The sequence below is a fragment of the Nuphar pumila genome, chromosome 2, assembly GCF_984573655.1.
Source record: "Nuphar pumila chromosome 2, dmNupPumi1.hap1.1, whole genome shotgun sequence".
Classification (NCBI taxonomy): Eukaryota; Viridiplantae; Streptophyta; class Magnoliopsida; order Nymphaeales; family Nymphaeaceae; genus Nuphar; species Nuphar pumila.
The window spans coordinates 102,581,472-102,604,998 of NC_143250.1; the positions used below are offsets into that span (position 1 = coordinate 102,581,472).

General features: G+C 41.7%; 1 protein-coding gene across 1 annotated transcript; it reads left to right on the forward strand.

Moving 5' to 3' along the window:
* Window positions 1–15,412: 15,412 nt before the first annotated feature.
* LOC149846459 (cation/H(+) antiporter 19-like) lies at window positions 15,413–19,520 on the forward strand. The gene is made up of 3 exons (XM_089998004.1): window positions 15,413–15,826; window positions 15,928–16,929; window positions 18,124–19,520. Exons 1-3 carry the CDS (start codon window positions 15,470–15,472, stop codon window positions 19,345–19,347), a joined length of 2,583 nt encoding a protein of 860 aa, XP_089854130.1. The 5' UTR covers window positions 15,413–15,469; the 3' UTR covers window positions 19,348–19,520.
* Window positions 19,521–23,527: the final 4,007 nt, after the last annotated feature.

Consider the following 23,527-nt stretch of genomic DNA (forward strand, 5'->3'; position numbering starts at 1 on the left):
CGTCTCCATCAACGGGAACAGCAAAGACAATGGATGATGCACGGACGGAGATCAACCTAAATATTCATAAAAAGCATACCCATCAACTCACAGAAAAGAATATATAACGTCATCTTTGGGGAGCACCCACGCCAGAACATTGCCCGTATGTCATCGAAAGAAGAAAAGAATATAGCAAGAGCAGAAGAAAATATCCAAATATGCGGAGCACCGGAAAAGTATACTTCAATTCTCCTCCTTCATGAAAACAACAAAAAAATCACGGGAATTCTGCGAACTTTGCCTACGTGCTTCCTTCCTTTCTGGACGTGGGCATGCACCAAAGCAGCTCGTTCTTCAATTCTTACAAGCACCAAAGCAAACAATCTTGAAGTCTAGGTTGATGACAGAATAATGTCAAGAAGGATCCATCGTTTGTGAGCTTTATTGGCCTCTGCTGAGAAGCATTAGTTAGCCGTATGTTTCATCAGCCCTCGAGAAGATGCATGAATTCCAAGTTCATTTGCAACTTAACATTGTGAATCTCCTTTTTCGGTTGAGAATTTATCGTCGTCACTGTATCATCCTTGGTAACTACGGGTGAAGAGTGATTCTTATGGGTGCAATGGAATTTTGTGTGGTTGAATTACCTGGTAAAACTCTCAACCAAGCTGCAGAAGCATGTTTGAGTCCTCAAATTGATAGCTTTAGTTTTGTGCTCTTGTTTCATTTGGTGGTGGTTATATTTTTTTGTTTTAAAGAAGATAATTGATGTGCAAGAAATATGTAAAGAATGCCTATGCTAGATGGAAGGATTCATAGCAGATAAGAACGGAGATACAAATGTCTATGCTTCAGTTGGTAGATGGGAGGATTCATTGCATTGCAGATAAGAACGGAGATGAAGAAGAGGGATAAAAAAGACACCAAGGTGTAGCTTGCTTGAAGTGGATGGTGTGATCCATGAATTATTTGCCGAGGATACGATAAACCCACAATTAAAGGAAATCTACATCGGAGCAGAGGGTACGACACAACCACAGAGGCTCCGGGTTTCACTTCACACCCATTTTTGTTTTTTGGATTGCTGGATTTATATGCCAAGAGGGTTTTAAAACTCAACGTTTAAAACTTGAAAATTTTTGAGAAATTTTACATGCTGAAACAAAGTAATGCCCTAGAGGTTTCTTTAAAAAAAAAAAGTACTGCATTATAGGAGTTATAATGATTTTTAACTTGAATAAGGACAATGTGATCATTTTATTCACTTTTTTGCAAATCAGTTCCTGCCTTTTTTTTGTTTTTGCAAAATGATCCTTGGATGAGGGCAGAAGAGTCATTTTCTAGATTTTACAAATTAATGAAAATTATCCTCTGTAACGGCAGAACCGCCGATTTAAATGCCCTTAACAGTGTCCGTCAAAGAATATAACAATGTTACATCAGGAACTAATTTGCAAGAGTTAATAAGAAGGCGGACACCGATTTGCAAGTGCACGTATGGCGAGGACTAATTTACAAATGATAAAAAAGGCAGGGACTAATTTGCCAAAAATCCCAATATTATATCACAGGAAACTGTATAAAGGCTTTCTCGAATATATAAATTCGGCAGGGAACTGTATCAAGGCTTTGTTCTGAGACCGCGATCTTCTAGAATATTGTATGGTGATATGCCGACACGTCGCTCTCTGGGCAAAGTCACGAGATGCGGATCTTTTATCCCCAAATTGAGATGAAAATTCCAAAACCCAGCCACGAGATGCGGATCTTTATCAGACAAAGTCAAAACTCGAGAACAAAAAGAATTAATCCAACTCTTTAAATTTCCGATCAGATTCTAGCATCCCATTGGAAAGAAGATGCACCCAACATAAAACTCCAGAAAATCAAAGCGGTAAAACGCCCGAGTAACCTCGAGATCTCCTACTGACGGACACACTGTATCCCTACATTCTGCCGCAAAAACTTCAAATTTCCATAGAAAACGTATAGAAACGCAGGTCGGAAGCATGTTCTATGGATCAAAAACCAAAATCCTACAAACTAAAGAACCAGTCCGCCAAGAATGCTACTAAAAATCCATAAAAAAAGAGATCTCCATCAACTTTGACTACAACAGACCTTTCATAGAGCAAAATCTCACAATTTCCATTACACATTCAAAAAACCGTAGCTCAAAAGCCAATTCCATCCATCGAGCTCAATTTCAGAGAAAAAGCGGATCCGATCCGACAGATAATGCTGCTTAAATCCTTAAGGGATCGTTTGCATGTTACGGAAGAGGAAGCGGCTTCCTCTCTCGCGGAAACAAAATCAGACCCCCTACGTGAACCCTTTCCGCGGAAAAGGGGTCCTGCGTGTATTTTGGCATGCCCGTCGAGGCAAATCCGTGTTTCCGTGTTTGTTTGTCATTTTGAGCCCCGCGAGAACACAAGCCCGTCTATGCGTTTTTGCGGAAAGCAACCACTTTCCGTGACAAGCAAACGGACCCTAAAATATAGAAATCGAACAAATTTAACCATGAAAAGAGTGGAAAAAATGCATCCTGCACAAAAAAATCGGCCGGATCCATCAAGAATGAGAGCTCCTGCACGCGGCAACCACGAAAACAAGAAAACGATACGGAACAAGCAGAATTTCGATTCAAGAGAGTATGAGACTTACAGAAGATGCAGAAATCACGCCTCCGATCGTCTGGAGAAATCATCGGCCAGAGAAAAACCCTAACTTAACGGAAGGAGAAAGAGACAAAACCCACCTTTCTGAACGAAGAAGGCCTGAAAACAGAGAGAGGCATGCGGGAGAAAGTGGGCGCGCTTTCTGGTATTTATACTTACGAAAAGCCCATGATACCCTCATATATTTTAAAAATGACGTTCATGTCCCGGAAATCCTCAGAGAAAAATTCGTCGTTTTTTTCGCGAAAAAAAAAACAGAAAAGAAAGAGCGGGTCGGCTTCGAATACGGATCCAGATCCAATTTAGATGTAAAGAATTGGTCTAAGGCTCGAATTGCTTTTGTTGCATTTTAATGCTGCATCTGTTAAAGTCTGTTAAAAGTATAACCGCACAGCCCCATATCCGGATTTTCTCAGCAAGAGAAATTCTCGTGACAAATTGAAAGATTTTGTGTTTCTTTGTTAGGGTGTAACTGGGTCAGGTATATGTGACCTGACCCGACAACCCAAACCGATTATACCCAAACCTATTTTAGTAGACTCATGGGTTCGGGTAGAACCAATGATAAAAACAGGTCAGGTCTCACATGTTATAAATGAAGATCCAAAGTCGTTTGGACTCAACCCACTTTTCATACCCGACCCAAATGGTTCCGTAATGTTATAAAACCGAACCGACCTGATTATATACTCAAATCTGTTGAATTCTTTAGCCTACCCGAACTCGAACATGATTTTTACCCGGACCGACTCGAACCTAAATTGATTATGTATTATACATAAAACAACCCAATACATACCTGATACATTTTCAATGGAATATGTCATTGGTGTCTTTTTATCTCAACTTGAAATAATTGGTTGATATCAAGAAATTCTTTTATATTTAGATTTTGACATTATTTAGAATAGTCAATAAACTTTTCATTTGTAAACATATAATTTTTTTAATGAATATTTGTTTCCATTAACTTACATATTTTTTTATTAGTTGTTATTTAGGTCTAAAATAACAAACATATCATACACTCGAGCTGAAACTGAGATGGATCATATCAGAACCTGTTAAACCATATGGGTCTACAATTTTTCAGTCATACCCAAACCCAAACTCGAAACCCGAATCAAAATGAATTGGATCTAGGTCTAACTTTTAAACTTGATTAAAAAATTGGTCTATTAAAGACCCAAGCCGAGGATCGAAGGTGGCATGTCACACGGGCTAATGTGGTATGAGACCTACACCAAGATTATCCGAGGCAATACAAACAAGAGATCTAAAATGAGTGATGTAAAAGAGAAGAAGGGGATACAGACCGATACGGACTGCACTCTTAAACCAGAGGGCCACAGTTTGCAAGGGGGCGGCAATGGTGTAAAGAAGAAGATACGTGAGAGAAAAGGAAAAGCATGGGAAAAAATAAAGAGATGTATATGAGAGAAGGGAATGCATGAGAGAGAAAGAGATCTCCTTAGGCAAGAATCTTATAGAGCCAATCTTCTTTCAAATGGAAGAAGCCAAATCCTACCATAGAGGTAAGCGGAGAAAATTTTAACTAATCAGATAAAAATAAACTTATAATGACAAGGCTTAAATAAGAAGAAAATAAAGCATGAAAGAAGAAAATGAAACTCAAATGGAGGACTCCAAGCTGGTCGATCCTATCCGTAGGGGAGATATTCTTTTTCATTTTTTCGATTTTGCCCTTAGGGTAGCACCAATCCTGAAACTGGACATATATACCCTCTTGAAAACTCGATAATGCCTGAAAGATTGTCTTTTCTGTCCCTAGATATTCTCTTAATTGCTTAATCTGTTCTCTTATTTGCATATGACCGAAATATCTTTTATCCTAACACAATTTTTTGCTTACACCTATATGAATGAATCAACATACTCGTTTAACTAACAGGGATATCCAAAACCAAATACCTAAGCTAATTGGGTTAAGATGCTATCAATCCCACCCACTTCGAAATGGCCTTGTCCTCAAGGCCAGTGATTGGGGCGTCTCCCCAATTTCTGGTCCTTCAAGTCCTACTGAATCAAATATCATTGTTGACCCTTTCCTCTGTTTGTAATTGTAGCTTCTTTCCCTACATAATCCATCATCTTTTAAGTTGAGGAGACAGGTAGTGAGTGAGCATTTTGTGTTGGTTTTGTTTCTTCCTCTGATGTGTTGCCTTGAGTTCCAAAACTTCTTTCAGTGGAAGCTTAGTTGGTTCAACAAAAATGCCCTTAAGGTAGTTGAGGATATGCTTCAAGTGGCATGAGATGGTTTCTTGAGAACCCCTTTCAGGGCATGGGGCAAGCAGACCTATTCACCTTATTGCATAGTTTTGATCATGGATTTGGATCTCACGATCTCTTGGTTGAGCCAGGGAGCAGTGATCTTAACCTGCTTATCTTCCTAGTTGAAAATTTCATGCTCAGGGATTTGAAATCCTGTAGCCCTTGCTTTTTCATCACCAGAGCTGCCCCTTTCATGGGTAGGATGTAGACGTCTATATTTGAGAGTTGGTGTCTTGGATGTTAATGGCTAAGTATGGGCATTTGGCTCGACATCAAAGCTTGCTCCCCATACCTACTATCACAATGAATGGAACGTGTGAAGTGGTGGGGCATTTAACCTCTTGGTGTGTTTGGGCACATAGAGAACATATGTGCTGCCTGTATAAATGAGAATGACTATATGGGTGCCTTTGAGAGTTTATGAAACTCGCTTTGTTGATGGCATATTCACTCTAGCATGTGCATGGAGTGTATTTTTCATGACTTTCTCTTGTGAAAGTTCCTCATCTTCTTTTTCTTTTTCTCCTCCTCTACCTTCTTTTCATTTTTATTTTCATTAAACATGTGCACGATCTTACAATTGTAGTTGGAGCATCATATATGTTTACTCATAATTGTACCATAGCTCTTTGTTTTGCCTTTTGACCATTGCATTGTTAGAGACTTTTTTTACATTTACATGTACATTGAAAGCATTGAAAGGTACATTAGAAATTAGCTTGGATCAACTAGTGTCAACTGCTGCACTTGATCCACTCTTGGAAGGAGGATGAGTTTGACGGGGACGCTTGAGGTGGTTTCTCTTCTTGGCATGACCGGACTGTTGATCATGAATTTCAGGTATGCGTTGGTGGGACCCTCCAGATGTCCCAAGCCTTCGGTGGGTCAGGAAGTCACTCATCATCACTACTAATTCATTCATTTTATTGTTCACCTCGTCGACTTTGTTGTTCATTACCCCCAGGTGGTATTGGGTTTCAGTCCATAGACCGTCTACGAACTCTTAAGCTTCACGAGTCACCATGACTATAATTCAAGTATTGTCAATCTCAAACCCATAGTTCTCGCTTCGATTTGAGATCCAAATGATTCAAATGCACTTTAAGGGCTTGTTTGATGCCACATGATGTGCATGATTTGGGACGACGTGACTGCAAATCACATATGTCAAAACAAACTTTAGATGTAGCAGACATGTGTTTCGCTCGTCTGTCGCATCTCAAGAATGGGATTTTACTATTCCACCCTCCATTACGAAAAGAACAGGATGGGAGAACCACAAGTTAAAAAAAAAAAGTTGAAACATCCTACCCCCGACATTTCTCTCTCATTGCCTTTCTCCCTCAACCTCGAAACTCCTCTCATCTCTCTCTCGTTGCCTCCCAACCCTGAAGCTCCCCTTACTCTCTCTTGTTGTTATGAGACTCCCTCCAGTGAGCGATGCCCCTTGACAAGCGATGTCCCTCTGGCGAGCCTCTATCTGGCAAGTGATGCCCCTTGACAAGGGACGTCCCTCTGGTGAGCCTCTCTCTGGCAATGTTACCAACTTTCTTTCAGTGAACCTTTGTCCTAGGCTATGAATGTCCTTTCGGCAATCTTCTGTTCTCTTCAAGCTTTTCTATTATGAATGTATCTCTCTTTGTTGTTGTAGGATTAGGGTACTCTCCTTTCCTCTCTCTCTCTCTCTCTCATGGATAGAGTTAACCCTAATTTGATTGCAAGGTTAGGGTTTGTTAGGGATGATTTTTTTTGTTGAGTATGCTTTGGGTTTTTGAAAGTTTAAACCCTATTTTTGCAATCTATTGAGTGAATGCATGCTAAAGCCAATAACGGATTTTTGGGCATGCTTATAATCTAGGGTTTTTGTATCTTAAACCATATTTTTGCATTTTTTTGGTGAATGTATTCTAAAGAAGGTTGTTTTGTTTGGATATGCTTAGATGTTGGGGTTTTTGTATTTTAACCCTGATTTTGCAATTTTTGAGTGAATTAATGCTAAATCTATTTTTCTTATTTGAGATATACTTAGATGTTAAGGATTTTGTATTTTAATCCATGCTTTTGCAATTTTTTAGTGAATGCATAATAAATCTATTTATTTTGTTCCTGATATGCTTAGATATTAGGGGTTTTGTATTTGAATCCCTATTTTTGCAATTTTTTGAGTGAATGCATTAGATGTTAGGAGTTTTATTTTGTTTCTAGTATAGCTGGATAAGTGACAGACAATAGATCTTAGTTCTAAGTAAATTCGAGGGTAAACATAATGTATTGTTTTGTTGTTTCATCACAGACAAGAAATGTTTGGGTAGCATTGTTTTATTGTTCCATCACAAGCAAGTAGTGTATGGGTAATATTGTTTTATCATTCCATCATGAACAAGAAGTGTTTGGGTACAAATATTAGCTATGATATTTGAATATTTGTTCATATTATGTTGTGCTTCTATTAAGAAGATGCATGAAATTTTTCATATTAATCAACTAGATAAAATGGTATAGATCACGTGGTCTGGACTTTCAATCAATTTCAAGAATTCCCTTATTGAAGTGAAAGTTGATATAATTGCCAAAAAAAAATCCTCACTAAAATACAAACGAGCCAAAATTTGATACATAATTCTCAAATGTGTTTATATCCAAACTACTTTTGAAAAACAAGATTCAGAGTTAAAAATTGACCTAATAATAATGAGGGTTGCATAATGAAATCTTTGTGATCTATTAACTGAATGAATAAATGTTATATGTGTTAAGTCAAGTTGTAATTGGATTATGATAAACTCCTTTGTTATTTTCTATGGCAATTTGCAATCATACTTCATTCATGATTGCATTGTCTGTGTTAATGTTATGATTAAAATATACTTGTAAGTGCAAATTGTTAATCAGTATACCAGATGTTGTAATGAGTGACGTATAAGAAGTGCAGGCTAGCCAGACTGAAAAACTGCAATTAATAGAGTACATCCTAGGTGGAATACTTATTTGACTGCATGTTAGAATAGCCAGAATGAAATGTACAAGGGGTTTGAAAGACAAGGCCATGAGGTGGACAGTCAAAAAAAGGAGAAGTTTGGGACTAAATTCACATTGAAAAAACACAAGAACTAGTTTAAGCGTGCAAGACTCAACTTGTGACTCATAGTTGAGCGAAGATCTTTCGCTCTTATACCAACTGGTAGGGCCTGAGCTTAGACCCAACTTTTTTGTGCTGAAATAGACCATATTTCAAATAGTCAATGTAGGAGAAGGTTCATCAACACCTTTATTGTGCATGAGCATTGAGCATATAGTCCCTCACAGAGATTTTCATATGTCGTATGTGTCTAGGGGCTACATAGAGTGCAGTTGTTGTTGTGCTTATTGCTTCTGTGGCTCATTGTGATAAGCACGTGACTGCATGGGCACATCATGTGCTATAGTGCATGGCATGTATTGTGGCCGAGGTGTTGCGATATACGAGTGTGTTTGCCTTAAAATAGTGTTCATAGTAACACTACAAGAAAAATGCTATTTAGCGACGGAAATTTATGACGGATTTTTTTCGTCGCCAATTAGCGACGGATTAGCGAGCGAAAACTATTTGTCGCTAACGTTTGAAATATTTGCAAAATTAGCGACGGAAATATCTTCGTCGCTAAAGCCGTCGCTAATTAGCGAGGGATTAGCGACAACATTTTTTCGTCGCCAAAACACTACAAAAAAATGCTAATTAGCGACGGAATTAGCGAGGGAATTTTTCCGTCCCTAATCCGTCGCTAATTAGCGACGGATTAGGGACGGAAAAATTCCCTCGCTAATTCGGTCGCTAATTTTCGTCCCACCTGAAGCGCGAAATTTTCCCTCCCTCCGTTCAAAAATTTTCCGCCCTTTGTTCTCCCCCTGTTCAATTTAAACCATCCCCGAAGCTCCGCTGACGACACACGCACAAAGAGTCGATCCCCACGAGAAGTCACAGATGGAGACGCCGTAGCTTCGTCGGAGCCGAGACGTCAAAGGGGCGACGAAGAGGAGGCGTTAGGGAGCCACTGCAGCCTGCCGGAGTCGAAGAGAGTGGCGACGAAGAGGTGACTGCTGTTGGGGAGCCACTGGAGCCTGCCAGAGTCGCGAAGATCCGTGCGAAGTCGCGAAGAGCCTGCCGGAGTCGCGAAGAGCCTGCCGGAGTCACAAAGATCCGCGCGAAATCGCGAAGAGCCTGCCGGAGTTGCGAAGATGCTGTAATCGTTGCTCCTCCCCCTGTAGCTCGCGAAGATCCGCGCAAAGTCTCAGCTGAAGCTGAGTGCTCCCGCCGTAAAGCTCTTCGGCTGGTTCTCGTGGCAGACCTGGAACTTGAAGAGAGGAGCTCCCCCCGGAACGCGCCACAGCCGTGAAGCTCTTCGGCTGGTTCTCGTGGAAGACCTGGAACTTGAAGAGGAGCTTCCCCCGGATCCGCGCAGAGTCGCAGCCTGCCGGAACGCGCCGGTTCTGTGAAAAAAAAAATTGTTCCTTGCCGGAGAACGCGCCGGCAGCGAGCAATTTTTTTTTTTAATTTTTTTTAAAAAATTTAACGACGAATTAGCGATGGATATTATCCATCGCTAATTTAAAATAGCGAAAGACTCGCGATGGATCATATCCGTCGCTAATCCATCGCAAATTAGCGACGGACTTAGCGGCAGATAAGTTCTGGCACGGATTAGCGTCGAAAAATTCGCGATGAAAGTTTTCAGTCGCTAATCCGACGTTAATCCGTCGCTAAACAGTTTAGCGACGGATTAGCGACGAATTTAGGTCGTCGCTAATCCACAGGTTTCTTGTAGTGTAACACATGAAGGGAAGTTTGTGGGCCTCGGTAGGACACACATTGCGATACGCGACATGGTTGCCGCTACTGTTGTTGGACACTGGGAGCCACCCGTTACAAAACTCGAGGGTGCTTGATTGAGTGTGAAATCCTCTGATGATGATCGACCAAAAAGGTGTACCTGAGACCTGAGGTGTACTAGAAAAAATTGTTGAAGCGTTGGCAAAGTCGGTCAAGAAATGCAAAAAACAGAGTGTTGTTGTAGCATGTGTGGCAAGCCTATGCATGTGCATGAGTCACTGATGATAGTTGTGATAGTCATTGGGATACTCAACCGAGGAATCCTTTGGCGTTATGCCTCTAAAAGGTATGGAGGGTCTCCTGTGCTGACGAAAATCCAAAGTGAGTCGACATATTCAGTAGCAATCGACCAGAATTGGGCGATGTATTGAAACCAGCTATTGTAGTGCTATTCCAGTTGATCCAGAAACCAAATTTTCACCTGTCTGCTATACGATCAGTGATTATTCGAGACAAGTGAAAGGTACACCTGTAATCTTTGTATGACAAAGAGTCTGACGATACTTAACATGACACCAAAGGTCGCCAGATGGTGCTGAAAAATATTGTCAAAGTCTATAAAAAAATTAGGTGTACAGTCTATGTGCTGACTAGGAGGAATTCAATGATTCACCAAGTTTCTCTAATGGTGGACCTAAGACCACCGTTGGAGAGATACCATCACGTAGATAGCCAAAAAAGTGTTTCGTCTTGCCAGATTCTTGTTGAAAGTGGCCAAAATGGTTGCCAAAACTCCAAAAATATTGTCCAACACTGGATTTGTAGTCTACATGTGAATTTCGAGCTGAACTAAGATAGATTAACTCAATTTGTTCTCATATCATCGTTAATCACTAGAAAATAATGATTCACAAGTTAGATCAACTGAGTTATATCAGATCTAGTGAAATTTAGGGAAATTCAAGAGATCGATTATGGATTGTGTTGGCGTGCACGTTTCTATTGGTCGTACAATCGCCAGAATCCTCTTTCAATGGCTCAAATTTATTGCACAAAAACTTAGGTACGCGATCAAGCCTATGGCCATTGGGTCAGCAGTAGGGGTGGTTATTGGAGAGTGGGGCATGCTTCTCGATAAAAAGTGGTGAATCACTTTTGTTAAGTAAAAGAGAAAATATAGAAAAATTAGAGAGCTCTCTATAGGGGATTGTGAGATTCATTACTAGGGAGAAGGGGTGGAATAACATAAAGATAGAGCATGTGCAACACACAAATGGCGGATTGATTCTTTCTTCTGGTGCACATGCTGTAATACCCATAAATTTTTTAGGATTTTTCTTGATTTTTTATATTTTTTCTTATTAAATGATAAATAAAAAATTTTAAATTTTTGGTAGGCACTGTGTTATAGGGTTTGTAGGATTTAGAAAAAAAATTTAAGTATGAAGAAAATACCCCTACACGCCCAAGGGTCTCATTGACTCTATGAAGTTTCAAATTCTTCAGAAATTATTTCTGAAGAATTCGAATTAACTTTTTAAGGGATATTTAAAATAAATAAAAGTTCAAAAATTTATGTATAAAATGTATTTACACTTAAGTCTAATTCATTTAAATGAAATTTCATGTAATTTCATATTTGAATTTATAAATAATTGAATTTAGTTTAAATTAATTAGGAATTTCATTTAGTGGAATAGAACTCAAGAATTAATTAAATTATATAATCGGGTAGGAGTTCATAGGTGGGCCGTTTCATCCTATGTGGCACTCCAACTTAAACTTAAAAAAAAAACTTAAAATTTAAGAGTTAAAATAAAACTTACCAAATTGCAAATCAAGTTTTGAAAAGTCAAAACTTGCCTTTTTTCTAAAACAAGACTTCATAAGGTGTGTGTGTGTGGGGGGGGGGGGGGGGGGGGGGAGGGAAGCGTCACCCCCTAGAGAGTCCAATTGGAAAAGTGGGCTGGACCAAGAAAGAAAAAAGGAAAAAAAATAAAGAAAGAAAAGAAAGAAAAGAAAGAAAAAAAAAACTTTGACTAGTCAACTTGTTGGTTTGGCAAACAAGATAAAATTTTTAAACATGTAAAAATTTTGGACTATGGGCGGATCGACCATCCCACGTGGGCTTTCCCATACTATATATTATACGTATAATATGTATAATATACATTACCTAAGCTAAGCATATATATAAAAAAAATAAAAAAAGAGAGTTATAAAAAAAAGGAAAGTGAAAGTTTTTAGAAATTTAAAACTAACCTAGATCTAAGATTAAGGGCTAGGATTAGCTTCAACCATTGATCCGACTCTAATATTATAAAATACAGGAGGGATTCACGCCCCCCCCCCCCCAACCTATTTGCCCTCTTTTTGTTTTTTGTTAACTTTTGTTCCCTTTTCCAAGAAATCTCTTTTCTTCTTTCCTTTCCCCACACCAAACCCTTGGTGTTTTCATCCAATCTTGTGAGAAGCATAAGAAGGTTGTGGGCGAGGCCATCGTTCGTGTTGGATGGCCGGTTCATGTTAGAAGAGTGATCTACGGGTGTAGAACCATTTTTTCATAAAAAAATAGGGAATTCGATACTCTACACATAAAACAAAATTCGTAGATATAAATTTATTTGATTTTTCATAAATAAAAACCTTAAACCTTGATTCTCACATGTGGGTTTGGCTTAGGGTTGTCGATGCATGTGATAAAAGGGTTTTAGAAAGAAAACCACTATAAAAACTATTTTCTAAAAAAAAAAAATCAAAAAATAAAATCATAAAAACTACAAAATATGCATGTTACCCAGTTACTTTTCTGTAAATTTTGATTTGGATAAGTAGATTATATTCATACTAATGTGCTGTAAAAATTGAAATGAATTCTATGATCATTTTTATAGGAAAATACATATTTTGTGTTATTGGATTTCTCAATTTTTTTTGGTAATTTTAGCAAAAACCATGATATGTCTAATTATTTTCTTGCAAATTTTAATTAAAAACCATAGAATATGTACATGTGAATACTCTGGAATTATAGCATGATTTTTTGATTTTTTTTGTTTGAATTTTTTTTATTAAAGTATTTTTTTTACATGGTTTTTAGTGCATCAATGTCATGTTAAAATCACATTAAAGTATTTTTTTTTTGCAATTTTATTATGCCAAGTTTTGCTATCTTTTTTTTTCTCATATACCGATACTCTTCCAAGAAAATCCAGATTTTGAAAAATATAGAGATTTTCCCTCGCTTTTATCCTGTGGCAACATTTGTGGCTATGAATAAAATCTCGTTTAATCCGTCTTGCAAATAAATGTACCGAGAATTTATAGAAAATTGTTAAAGCTAAAGTGAAAAATTCGTGTTACCGAAAATAGAAAGATGCTGCAGAAAAAGACGCGTTGAACATGCTAACAATGGGCATGGTTGTGAAGGTGGTGAGATGAAGGCACCGGATCAAACCCTATTGGGGGTATGGGTGTGTCTGTAGCTTTCATAGGTGGGCCACGTAAGGCAGGGTGGTGGTGGCCCCACCCGGGGTTTTCCTCACTTGGGTGAAGGTTCCTGGTCATGAAAAAAACAATAACAAGTTAAACATCAGATCAAGGTTAGACTAGTGAATGAAAAAATTAAAATGAGTTATTTTCAGAATGAAGGCGTTTCCTGTCATAATTATGTACCAATTTTAGACTTGGAATTTGTGATTGGCACATGGTTTGGGTTGAGATGATTTTCCATGAAATTAAGGGGTCCGGATTAGACATAAGGTCTGTAAATAGTAAACTTCAATTTTTCTAGTAATTTCTTCAATCACAGTTTTAAACTTGCTAAATATTAGCAAGCTTACTGTTGCAGTGAGCTACATTTTTGCCTAAAGAATGAAAGCATTTATCAGAGGGTGTAACTCTTTTTGACAAATCCTAGTAGAGGTGAATTGGAGGGCAAATTTCACACACACGCTCTCTCTATATGAATAATGCTACGGTGCTCTGGGAGCACCTACTAAAAATCACTTATTGATCATGTTTATTTAACATCAAAATAGTTTGTTTTAAGTCATAAAATTTTAGTACATTGTGAGCCGTTCATTTTTGAAAACTTAAAAAGCCTACATGATCCAAAACTTGATTTCTACTAAATAATGATTGTAGATATATTTACAGGGTCTGATCAACAAAAAAAAAATCTGGTTTGAGTCCAGTTCCATTTGAGTCTGAACTCAGGGTTGGGCAATGGGTTGGGCGGTCGGTCCGATCAGCCAAGCCGACCTGGTCCGCCATGTCACAGTTTTGGGTCAAGGTTTTACCGAAACCCAGCCCATTGTATACATGGGCTGGGTTTGGGTTGGCTACCAGGCTGACCGATATTGGGCCTGAGCTATTTATTAATTTTCAATAATGTAAAAATAAAATAAAAAATTAAATACATAGTAACGTGATAATTATTATTATTTAGCTAATTAGTTGCATTAATTTTATAAAAACTAAAAAGATAATTAGTTGGAACTTGTTAATTATTTTTGTACTTAATTAATTGCACTAATTAGTTGGGTTTGGGCAGAGCCGGACCTGGCCCACTTCACATTGACACATTGGAGCCAATGGGTTGGGTCATAGGCTGCTCTTCAGAACCGGGCCCATTAAGAACCGAGCCAAGAGCCAAAGCCCGACCAATTAGTAAATGGGTCGGGCCATCTCCGGGACGACCTAAACCCGGCGAGCCCGGCTCTAAACGGCCCGATGCCCTCCCCTAGTCCGAACGAAACCGACCCGTTAACAGCAATACCTTCTAAAAAAAAGAAGAAAAGGAGGGCATTTTGGTCATTCTCTACATCATAGCGTCTTCGTAATTCCCATGAAAACCAGTCCCGTTTAGTCCGCGTGGTGTCGCGAGTTTCCCACCCCAACTCGGATTCTGGAGACAGATGGGAACTGCAGAATAGCGGGGCTATAAATAAAGGCGGGAAGGATGAGGTGCACATCGTTAGGGATCGAGGTGGTACTTTCCCGGTTGGGGAATACCGAGAGAGCGGTTGCAAGGATTGGGGATTCGACCCCCTGACCTGCCTCCCCTCTTAACCATAAACTTTTCCTATCAGCGTCCAATCTCCTTGTGTAAACCAGGGTGTGGTTTTTCTCTCTGTGCATCCCTCCTTTGATTTCCAACGCTTTCTCTTTTTCTCTCTCTCTCTTCTCTGTTCAAAGGAGAGGGAAAGAGGAGTTCCATCACTTGCTTCAGGTTTTTCCTCCTCCTTTTGTTCTTAGGAAAAGGTTTTCTTTTTTCCTTTCCGATGTTATTTTCTTTTTGTTTTGTTTGTACGAGGGATTGTTGTTTTTTTCTTTTTATAAAAAATTGGGATATTTTTTAACGATTTGTTGTGTGGATAGATTGATGGAGATTTCGTGCTAGGTTTTCCTTTTTGGGTGATGGTCCTTGATACGTAGGAGAAAAAAGAAAAATAAGGGATTCTGTGATCGTGTCATTAGTCATGATCATTCAAGTTTTTTATCTCGTTTAGGGTTTCGGATTTTTTTTTTTTTGGTATGATCTAAGAGGAAACGATTTTTTTCTTTCGTTCCTTTAAGATAAACTTTGGTGCTCTATTTGTTCTTCGTCGTGTAATAAATAGTTTTCTGTTTGATTCTTTTTCTTTGGTTATAGTTTTCGCAACTGAATCAACGGTTTCCATCGAACCAAACATCTTGTGCCCTTTAAATGCGTTATCCAATCGATTTCTTCTTTCCCGCTATTCTCTACGGAAACCCCAACATTCTGAATTTTCTTTTCGTTTTTCTTCTTGCAGGGAGAGAGAAAAGAGCGAGTCGTGTCCGAGTAGTTTCCGATCGTTGGGTAGGCGAATTAAGGAGGAGGAAGCAAATAACAATGGCGAACGAGACGGTCTGTCCGGCGCCGATGGCGGCGACGTCGAACGGGGCGTTCCAGGACAGCAACCCTCTGGACTACGCCCTCCCCCTCATCATCCTCCAGATCTGCCTCGTCGTCGTCCTCACCCGCACCCTCGCCTTCCTCCTCAAGCCCATGCGCCAGCCCCGCGTCATCGCCGAGATCATCGTGAGCCCAACACCTACTCTCTCTCTCTCTCTCAACCAAAGAGCGTGTCCTCTTTTAAATTATCTCCTTTGGTTTTGAATAATATAATGAGATGGATGCAGGGAGGTATCCTGTTGGGACCATCGGCGCTGGGTCGCAACACGGCGTACCTGGAATTGGTCTTCCCGAAGCGGAGCCTGACCGTGCTGGACACCCTCGCCAACATCGGGCTGTTGTTTTTCCTCTTCCTGGTGGGGCTCGAACTCGACCCGAAGGCCATCCGCCGGACGGGCAAGAAGGCTCTGGGAATCGCGGTGGCCGGGATCAGCCTGCCGTTCGTTCTCGGGATCGGCACTTCTTTCGTGCTGAGGCACACCATGGCCAGGGGGGTGAGCGGCCCTCCCTTCCTGGTCTTCATGGGCGTCGCCCTCTCCATCACCGCCTTTCCCGTCCTCGCCCGCATCCTCGCCGAGCTCAAGCTCCTCACCACCGACGTCGGCCGGATGGCGATGTCGGCCGCGGCCGTGAACGACGTCGCGGCGTGGATCCTCCTCGCCCTCGCCATCGCCCTCTCGAGCTCCGGCAAGTCGCCGCTTATCTCCCTGTGGGTGCTGCTCTGCGGGATCGGGTTCGTCGCCTTCGCGGTGACTGCCGTCCGGCCGGCGCTCGCCTGGATGGCCCGGAGGTGCACGCAGGGGGAGCCGGTGAAGGAGATCTACGTCTGCCTCACACTGACGCTGGTGCTGGCCATGGGGTTCGTCACGGACATGATCGGGATACACGCGCTCTTCGGGGCTTTCGTGGTCGGGCTGATCGTGCCCAAGGACGGGCCGTTCGCCGGCGTGCTGGTGGAGAAGATCGAGGACATCGTCTCGGGTCTTTTCCTTCCGCTCTACTTCGTGTCCAGCGGGCTCAAGACCGACGTCGCCACCATCAGGGGAGGGCTGTCCTGGGCTCTCCTGGTGCTCGTCATCTTCACCGCATGCATGGGCAAGATCATCGGCACCGTCGTTATCTCCATGGCGTGCAAGATGCCCTTCCGGGAGGCCATCGCACTCGGGCTACTCATGAACACCAAGGGGCTCGTGGAGCTCATCGTCCTCAACATCGGCAAGGATAGGAAGGTAATGATCATCTCTATTGTGTTTCATGTTGTTTTTTGCTTACGTGATTTTGTACGTGAACAATAGCCTTTATTTTTTTTTCACAAACTACCATGTAGATGTAGTTACTTGATCCATTTCACAAGTTTGAAAACTACGGAGGCGTTCCTTACTTCGAGATGGGTAAGGGAACCTCAAGGATTTTATCAACCCAAAACCAGCCAATGTGTGATCGGTGATGGGGTGTTTCCCTTAGACTATTCAAAAAAAAAAATCAACTTTGCCGTGATATATAATGAAATTACTAAACTGCCTTACTGCATAATTACATACACAATGGATAGCTCTCTAAATGGAAGTTTCTTTTTCTTTTTTTTGTTCCTATACCGCTCTTTCTTAATTGTCCTCTTTTCTTATTCATCAAACTCTTCGAGGGAACTTTCCTTGTGTTGCTTTTTTTGTGTGTGTACAAATTACGTTCCACAAAACGAGGGAAAAAGACGCTTAACCTAATGCTTAAGGCTAAGACTGCTGTTGTAACCTCATTCTTTATGGAACATTTGCTTGGCGTCTCATTTAATAATCAAATGCTTTTTAATCCCCAACTTGCCAACATGTAGTATTCGTCTCTTAAAAGTTTGGTTGAAAATTCTTACTCTTTTCTCTGGTGCATCATGTCGGTGCTACTTCAAACACTTCTTTGCAAGTCTAGAAACAAAAGCTTTGGACATATGAGTGGGGCTTTTTTGGCTCCATCGTCACTTCTAATATGCCATTTAAGTCAACTGTACTCCCCATGTTTCTGATATCCATCTTTCTTCCTTCTGTGCTTATCATTCTTGTATATCTCAATCCAAACTTGGTTAGAAGTACCCCAAACCACCATCCTTAACAGTATATCTTATATGTGTAAAATCACTGTTTTGTTTTCATCTCTTCAGATTATGCCTTGTCTGGCACTGAGATCACATGCACCACTCTCCATTTATGGTATAGACTCTGCTCGAAGGAAGAGACCCAACTCCCTCTCTGCAAAACCAAACGAAAAGAGAAAAAAAAAAAGACTTCGTGCTCGTTGCAGGCTGCTATTAAGCCACCCATCGCTTATCATTAATTGTGCTGCAATGTGGATGGAATCGATCGAGTTCTCTTTTGGCCGACATTCTCATTTGTTTTGTTTTTTGGGTGTGCCGCCGCCGCCTCCTGCCAAAACAGGTGTTGAACGACCAGACGTTCGCTATCATGGTAATGATGGCCCTCTTCACCACCTTCATCACCACCCCTCTGGTGACGGCCTTCTACAAGCCGGCCCGCAAGTCCTCCCCCTACAAGCACCGGACCATCCAGCGCAAGAACCTCGAGAGCCAGCTCCGCATCCTCGCCTGCCTCGACAGCGCCCGGAACGTCCCCACCGTCATCAACCTGATCGAGGCGTCCCGCGGCACCCGCAGTCGCCGGCCCGTCTGCGTCTACGCCATGCACCTCATGGAGCTCTCGGAGCGCCCCTCCGCCATTCTCATGGTCCACAAGGCCCGAAACAACGGCCTCCCCTTCTGGAACAAGGTCCGCCCCGACTCTGACCAGATCGTCGTGGCCTTCGAGGCCTACCAGCAGCTGAGCAGCGTCACCGTCCGCCCCATGACCGCCATCTCCCACCTTGCCGACATACACGAGGACATCTGCACCAGTGCCGAGCAGAAGCGGGCCGCCATCATCCTCCTCCCTTACCACAAGCAGCAGCGACTCGACGGCGCCTTCGAGCCCGCCGGTTACGCCTTCCACTCGGTGAACGTCAGGGTGCTGGAGAGCGCGCCGTGCTCGGTCGCCATCCTCGTCGACCGCGGCCTCGGCGGCGCCACCCAAATTTCGGCGAGCGAGGTCTCCCACTCCATCGCCGTCTTCTTCTTCGGAGGGCCCGACGACCGGGAGGCCCTCGCCTACGGCTGCCGGATGGCCGAGCACCCGGGAATCACCCTCACCGTCGTCCGGTTCGTCGTCGAGACCCCCGTCATCGCCCGACGGGGGAGCGTCCGCATCGCCGTCGACGTCGACGAGCGGTCCGCCGACGAGGAATTCCTGACCGACTTCAAGGGGAAGCTCTTCTCCTCGGAGTCGATCGACTACGTGGAGAGTCAGGTGTCCGGCAGGGCGGACACGGTGGCCGCGATCAAGGAGCACGGGCGGTGCAACCTTATCCTGGTGGGGAGGTCGGCCCGGACCGAGGCCCTTACGGAGAGGACGGACTCAGCGGAGCTCGGCCCGGTGGGCTCGTTCCTGGCGTCGTCCGAGTTCCCCATCAATGCGTCCGTCTTGGTGGTGCAGCAGTACAGCAGGGTGGGCAGCGTCGGCTCCTCCGGCGACGATATGGTGGAGACGCCTAGGTCTATGGCTTACGATTCGGAGTCGGAGTCGGTGCATAACAATAGAAACATGGAATGAAAAGGAATTGGACAGAAGAAGAAGGAGGACAAACACCATGGCACATTTGTTTCTTTTGATACAAGGCCTCCTCCTTCCCAAGGGTGGGGAAGGTGGAGGGAGTGAGGAGAAGAGGCGACTACGGTTTGTTTTGTGTAAACTCAACCGGTGTTTTCTAATAATCAATTTAACCATCTCTCTCTTTTATATATATATAATATTTGATACTAATGAATCAAAGCTAGAATCATAAATGCAAGTTGTGTGGCTTGATCGTGTTCTTTTAATGTAAAAACATGATTTTTTAAAGTAAAATTTTGACAATTCTAAGCCATTGATTTCTGAACCTTTTTAAAAAGCTTAATTACTTCTCATAATCACATTTGATTTTGATTTAAAACGTTTCATATTGAAACCATGTAGATCACATCCTTAATTAACATTATATATATACACATTATTGAACACAAAATTATTGAGTATAAATTACTGTTTTTTCATATTTTTTCTTTATGTAGATCACACCCTATGACATGATTTATTTAGTACAAAATGATTTTTTTTAGGACTAAAATCAACGGCCCACCATGCACTAATATTTTATGGCTCAAAAAATCATATTTTCATAGTGAAATAACATTATGCAAGTTTTGATCGTTAGCAAACAAGCTATGGCCAACACATTTATCTGGTCAAATTAAATCAATACAACATATATCAATGATTTCCAGCTCAATAGTTGTGTGCTATTCTCTGCATCACAAAAAGTTGAAACTTTATATCATGAGAGGATTAAACCTATTAGCATCTTAAATAAATCATACTGCGGATCTATGTATTGCCTCCACATCTTACTCTGGTTTAGAACCACACACAATGTATATATAACATTATTAACTTTAAACTTTTTGAAATAGTCAAAATATTATAAAAAAGATGATTTGTTTTTTTATCACAAGGAACCTGCTTAGGAAATTTTTTACTTTTTGTTTCCTAAGGCATGCTAGGGTTAGGCAGACCCCACGGTTTTGAACCTGCAACCTTGCACCACAAGAAGATGTGCACTGACAGCTCTTACCAACCATGCGAAGCCCCAACATCGCACCATAAGGAGATGTGCACTGACAGCTCCTACTAACCACGTGGAGCCCTCCCGTGCTCACTTAATTGGCGTTGCCTCTTAGATAGTAAACGCTGGGTGAGTGATCCAGCCCGCAAAGAACACCCACCAGGCAAGCCATCTGCCTAATCCCAAGAAGAATCGATCCTCGGCAAAATGGTGTTCTATCACCTTTCCCAAGAACCACCCTAACCCCAATATAAAGGATGGCGATTTTGAAAATATCTAATCAACTTTTAATACTGTTAGGCCTTTTAAATGCAAACGTCGTACATTTTTTAAAATTGTGAAGGGTATTTCGAGAATTTTAATTTTAAAGTAAATTTTTTTTATTTCACATCAAACATGTTCTAAATTTTGAAAGGAGAAATCTGATTTGTTTGTATATATATATATATATATACACTTGTATAGCTAAGGTCTGTGATCGCAGTCCCACCAAGGCATCCTTCTTAAGGCACGGATCCCGCATACACTCGCTTCCATCAAGTGCGACCCAGCCGTGCCTTAGCCATCTTCATCTTTCTCCTTTTGAGAGTTCTCACACACGCATGGATGTGCGTGCGCCTGGTGCATACACTTTCGCACCCGTCCTGCTCATGTTGCTCAAAGCCCTCAGACGCAACACCGTCCTAGCATGCACCTTAATGAGAGCCTCACGCTCCGCGCCTTAGCACGTGCTTGTAGCCCCTCACATGGGCCTCGTGTCACGTGATACCACCGTGCCTGCTGTTGCAACCCACAAAGAAATGAACTTGCCAAATGATGCAGCAACCAATGAAATGCTATCATGAGATTGGCGCATCCCGCCAAAATCACCTATGTAGAATGCCGTTTGTGTTATTCGCACATATCAAACATGGGACACAGCCTGGACAGGAACCTATATGTCCCCGCCCAGGCGCGTCTCATATATCAAAGGCCCCTAAGCAATCCCTTTTGTGCTCGAAGCCAATCACATGATAGCATTTCATGGGCCCCAAAACAACAAAATGTTGGTCCTACTCAAAATGCACTCATGTGATGGAAACAGATCCCTCATTTGACATATGAGGGCTAAAATCATATATATGAAGCTTACAACTGTTGGATGCAACCACTCCAGGCTTCTGATAATGGCGAACACCATTCTGATGTTCAAAACAAAAAATAATCTACATTCAAGTCCATTCCACCATGCCTCTCTCCGCTACTTGATATTCTCCTCTCCTGACTTTCCTTCCTCCCTCTTGGCTTGCGTTCTTCCCTCTGTTCCCTCTCTCCTGATTGTCCTTCCTCCTTCCATTCCCTCCTGACCATGTTACATCTGTCCCCTCCAAAATGCACAACACTTCGGTGGTGGCAGATCCTTCTGAACAATGGGATTTGGCAAAGTTGTGCTCATAGTGGCAGGCTCAATGAGGTTTGTGAATCTTGGAACTTATCCTGTTCAGGTGCTACACCAAGCTACTCCTACCACAGTAATGGTGTGCTTGGAACACAAAGTTTGTTATCAGTGTTGTGCATGATTTACATCAACAAGAAATCGTATTATTGTATGATTACAGGTTGTACAAGAAGCCTATTATGCGACCACCTTAGGTTGATTCCGATGGCCTGCATAGATCTCATTAGGGGTGGCAATCGGGTCGGGTTGGCGGGTTGGCGTGTCAGCATACCTCAACCCGAACCCGACCCGTTTATTAAACGGGTCGGCTGTGGCAAACACGAACCCGGGCCGTTTAATAAACGGGTAACCCGACACGACCCGCCAACCCATTTAATAAATGGGTTGGGTCGGGTAAACGGGTTCTCAGGTTTGCGGGTCAGGCTGGCAGGTTGACGGGTCGGCGGGTTGGCGGGTTGGCATACCCCTAACACGAACCCTACCCGTTTAATAAATGGGTTAGGCGGGTTGACCCGTTTATTAAACGGGTTCATTTTTTCCAAACCCGAACCGGCCTAAGAGGCGGGTTGGCGGGTCGGGTCAGGTTTTGCCACCCCTAGATCTCATGATACCCGCCCACTCTTACTACTAAAAAGGCCCAGCCCTTTTCCTTATTATTGGATTAATTTTGGTCTAGTTTTTCTTTTTCAACCATTAATTTTATAAAAAGGTTAATACTTCTTGCAATTTCGCCTTCTTGTTCTTCTTCTTTTTGTATCTTTTATCCATGAATTGAGATCCTTACTATCAAGTCTAATGATGTGTTGTCCTTCTATAGAAATGATCCTGGAATTCCAAAAAAGAAAAGATTGAAACTTGAGAGTAAAAAAAGTACATAATCCATAATAAGAAGGCATTTTGTCCTTTTTTTTATAGGCAAGCTCAGGTTAGGCAGACCTCCACCAGCTACACTGCATACCATTGGGTTTTGAACTTGCAAAGTCCCAACACAGGGTGGTGTGCACTAGCAGATCCTACCAAAAAAGTGGAGCCCCCTTTGGTAATGTATTTCATCCTTTTCTATTATAAATTTCACAAAAGAATTTAAACTAGAACAAAAAATACAACTAATTCCACCATATCCAATTAAGATATGCTTTAATGAAAGCGAAAGACCAAGAAAGTTCATGTTTAGCATGACCTGATCTGCTTACGTGTAAGGCGTGGACCAGTGTCCGAACCACATTGAGCTAAGGGTGGCACGTGTCCACCCAGACCTAATTGTGAGCTAATCATGAGCTGGCTCATCTTCTAAAAAAAATTATTTTAAAGCTTGATAATATACATAATATATGTATAATACATATACATATATAGTTAATTCATGTACAAAACATATATAATGTATATAAAAGTATATAAAAATATATAATATGTAAAATAACCTATACGAGTCAAGCCAATCGAGCTAGTCATGTTTATGCTGGGCTCGCTATGCTCAATTTCTGAGTCAAGCCGAGATAAGCAAAATGGCAAGCTGATCATGTCATATCCCAACCTTAGAATTTGTGCCCACGCTAGTGTTGATTTACCTTATCATAGAGAGGATCTCATGGGGGCAATTAGCCTCAATCCTTATCCCCTTGCCCGGCTGGATTATGTTATTGTTGATAAGCATTAAACCTTCATGTATGGTTTATCCTAGCCCCAATAGG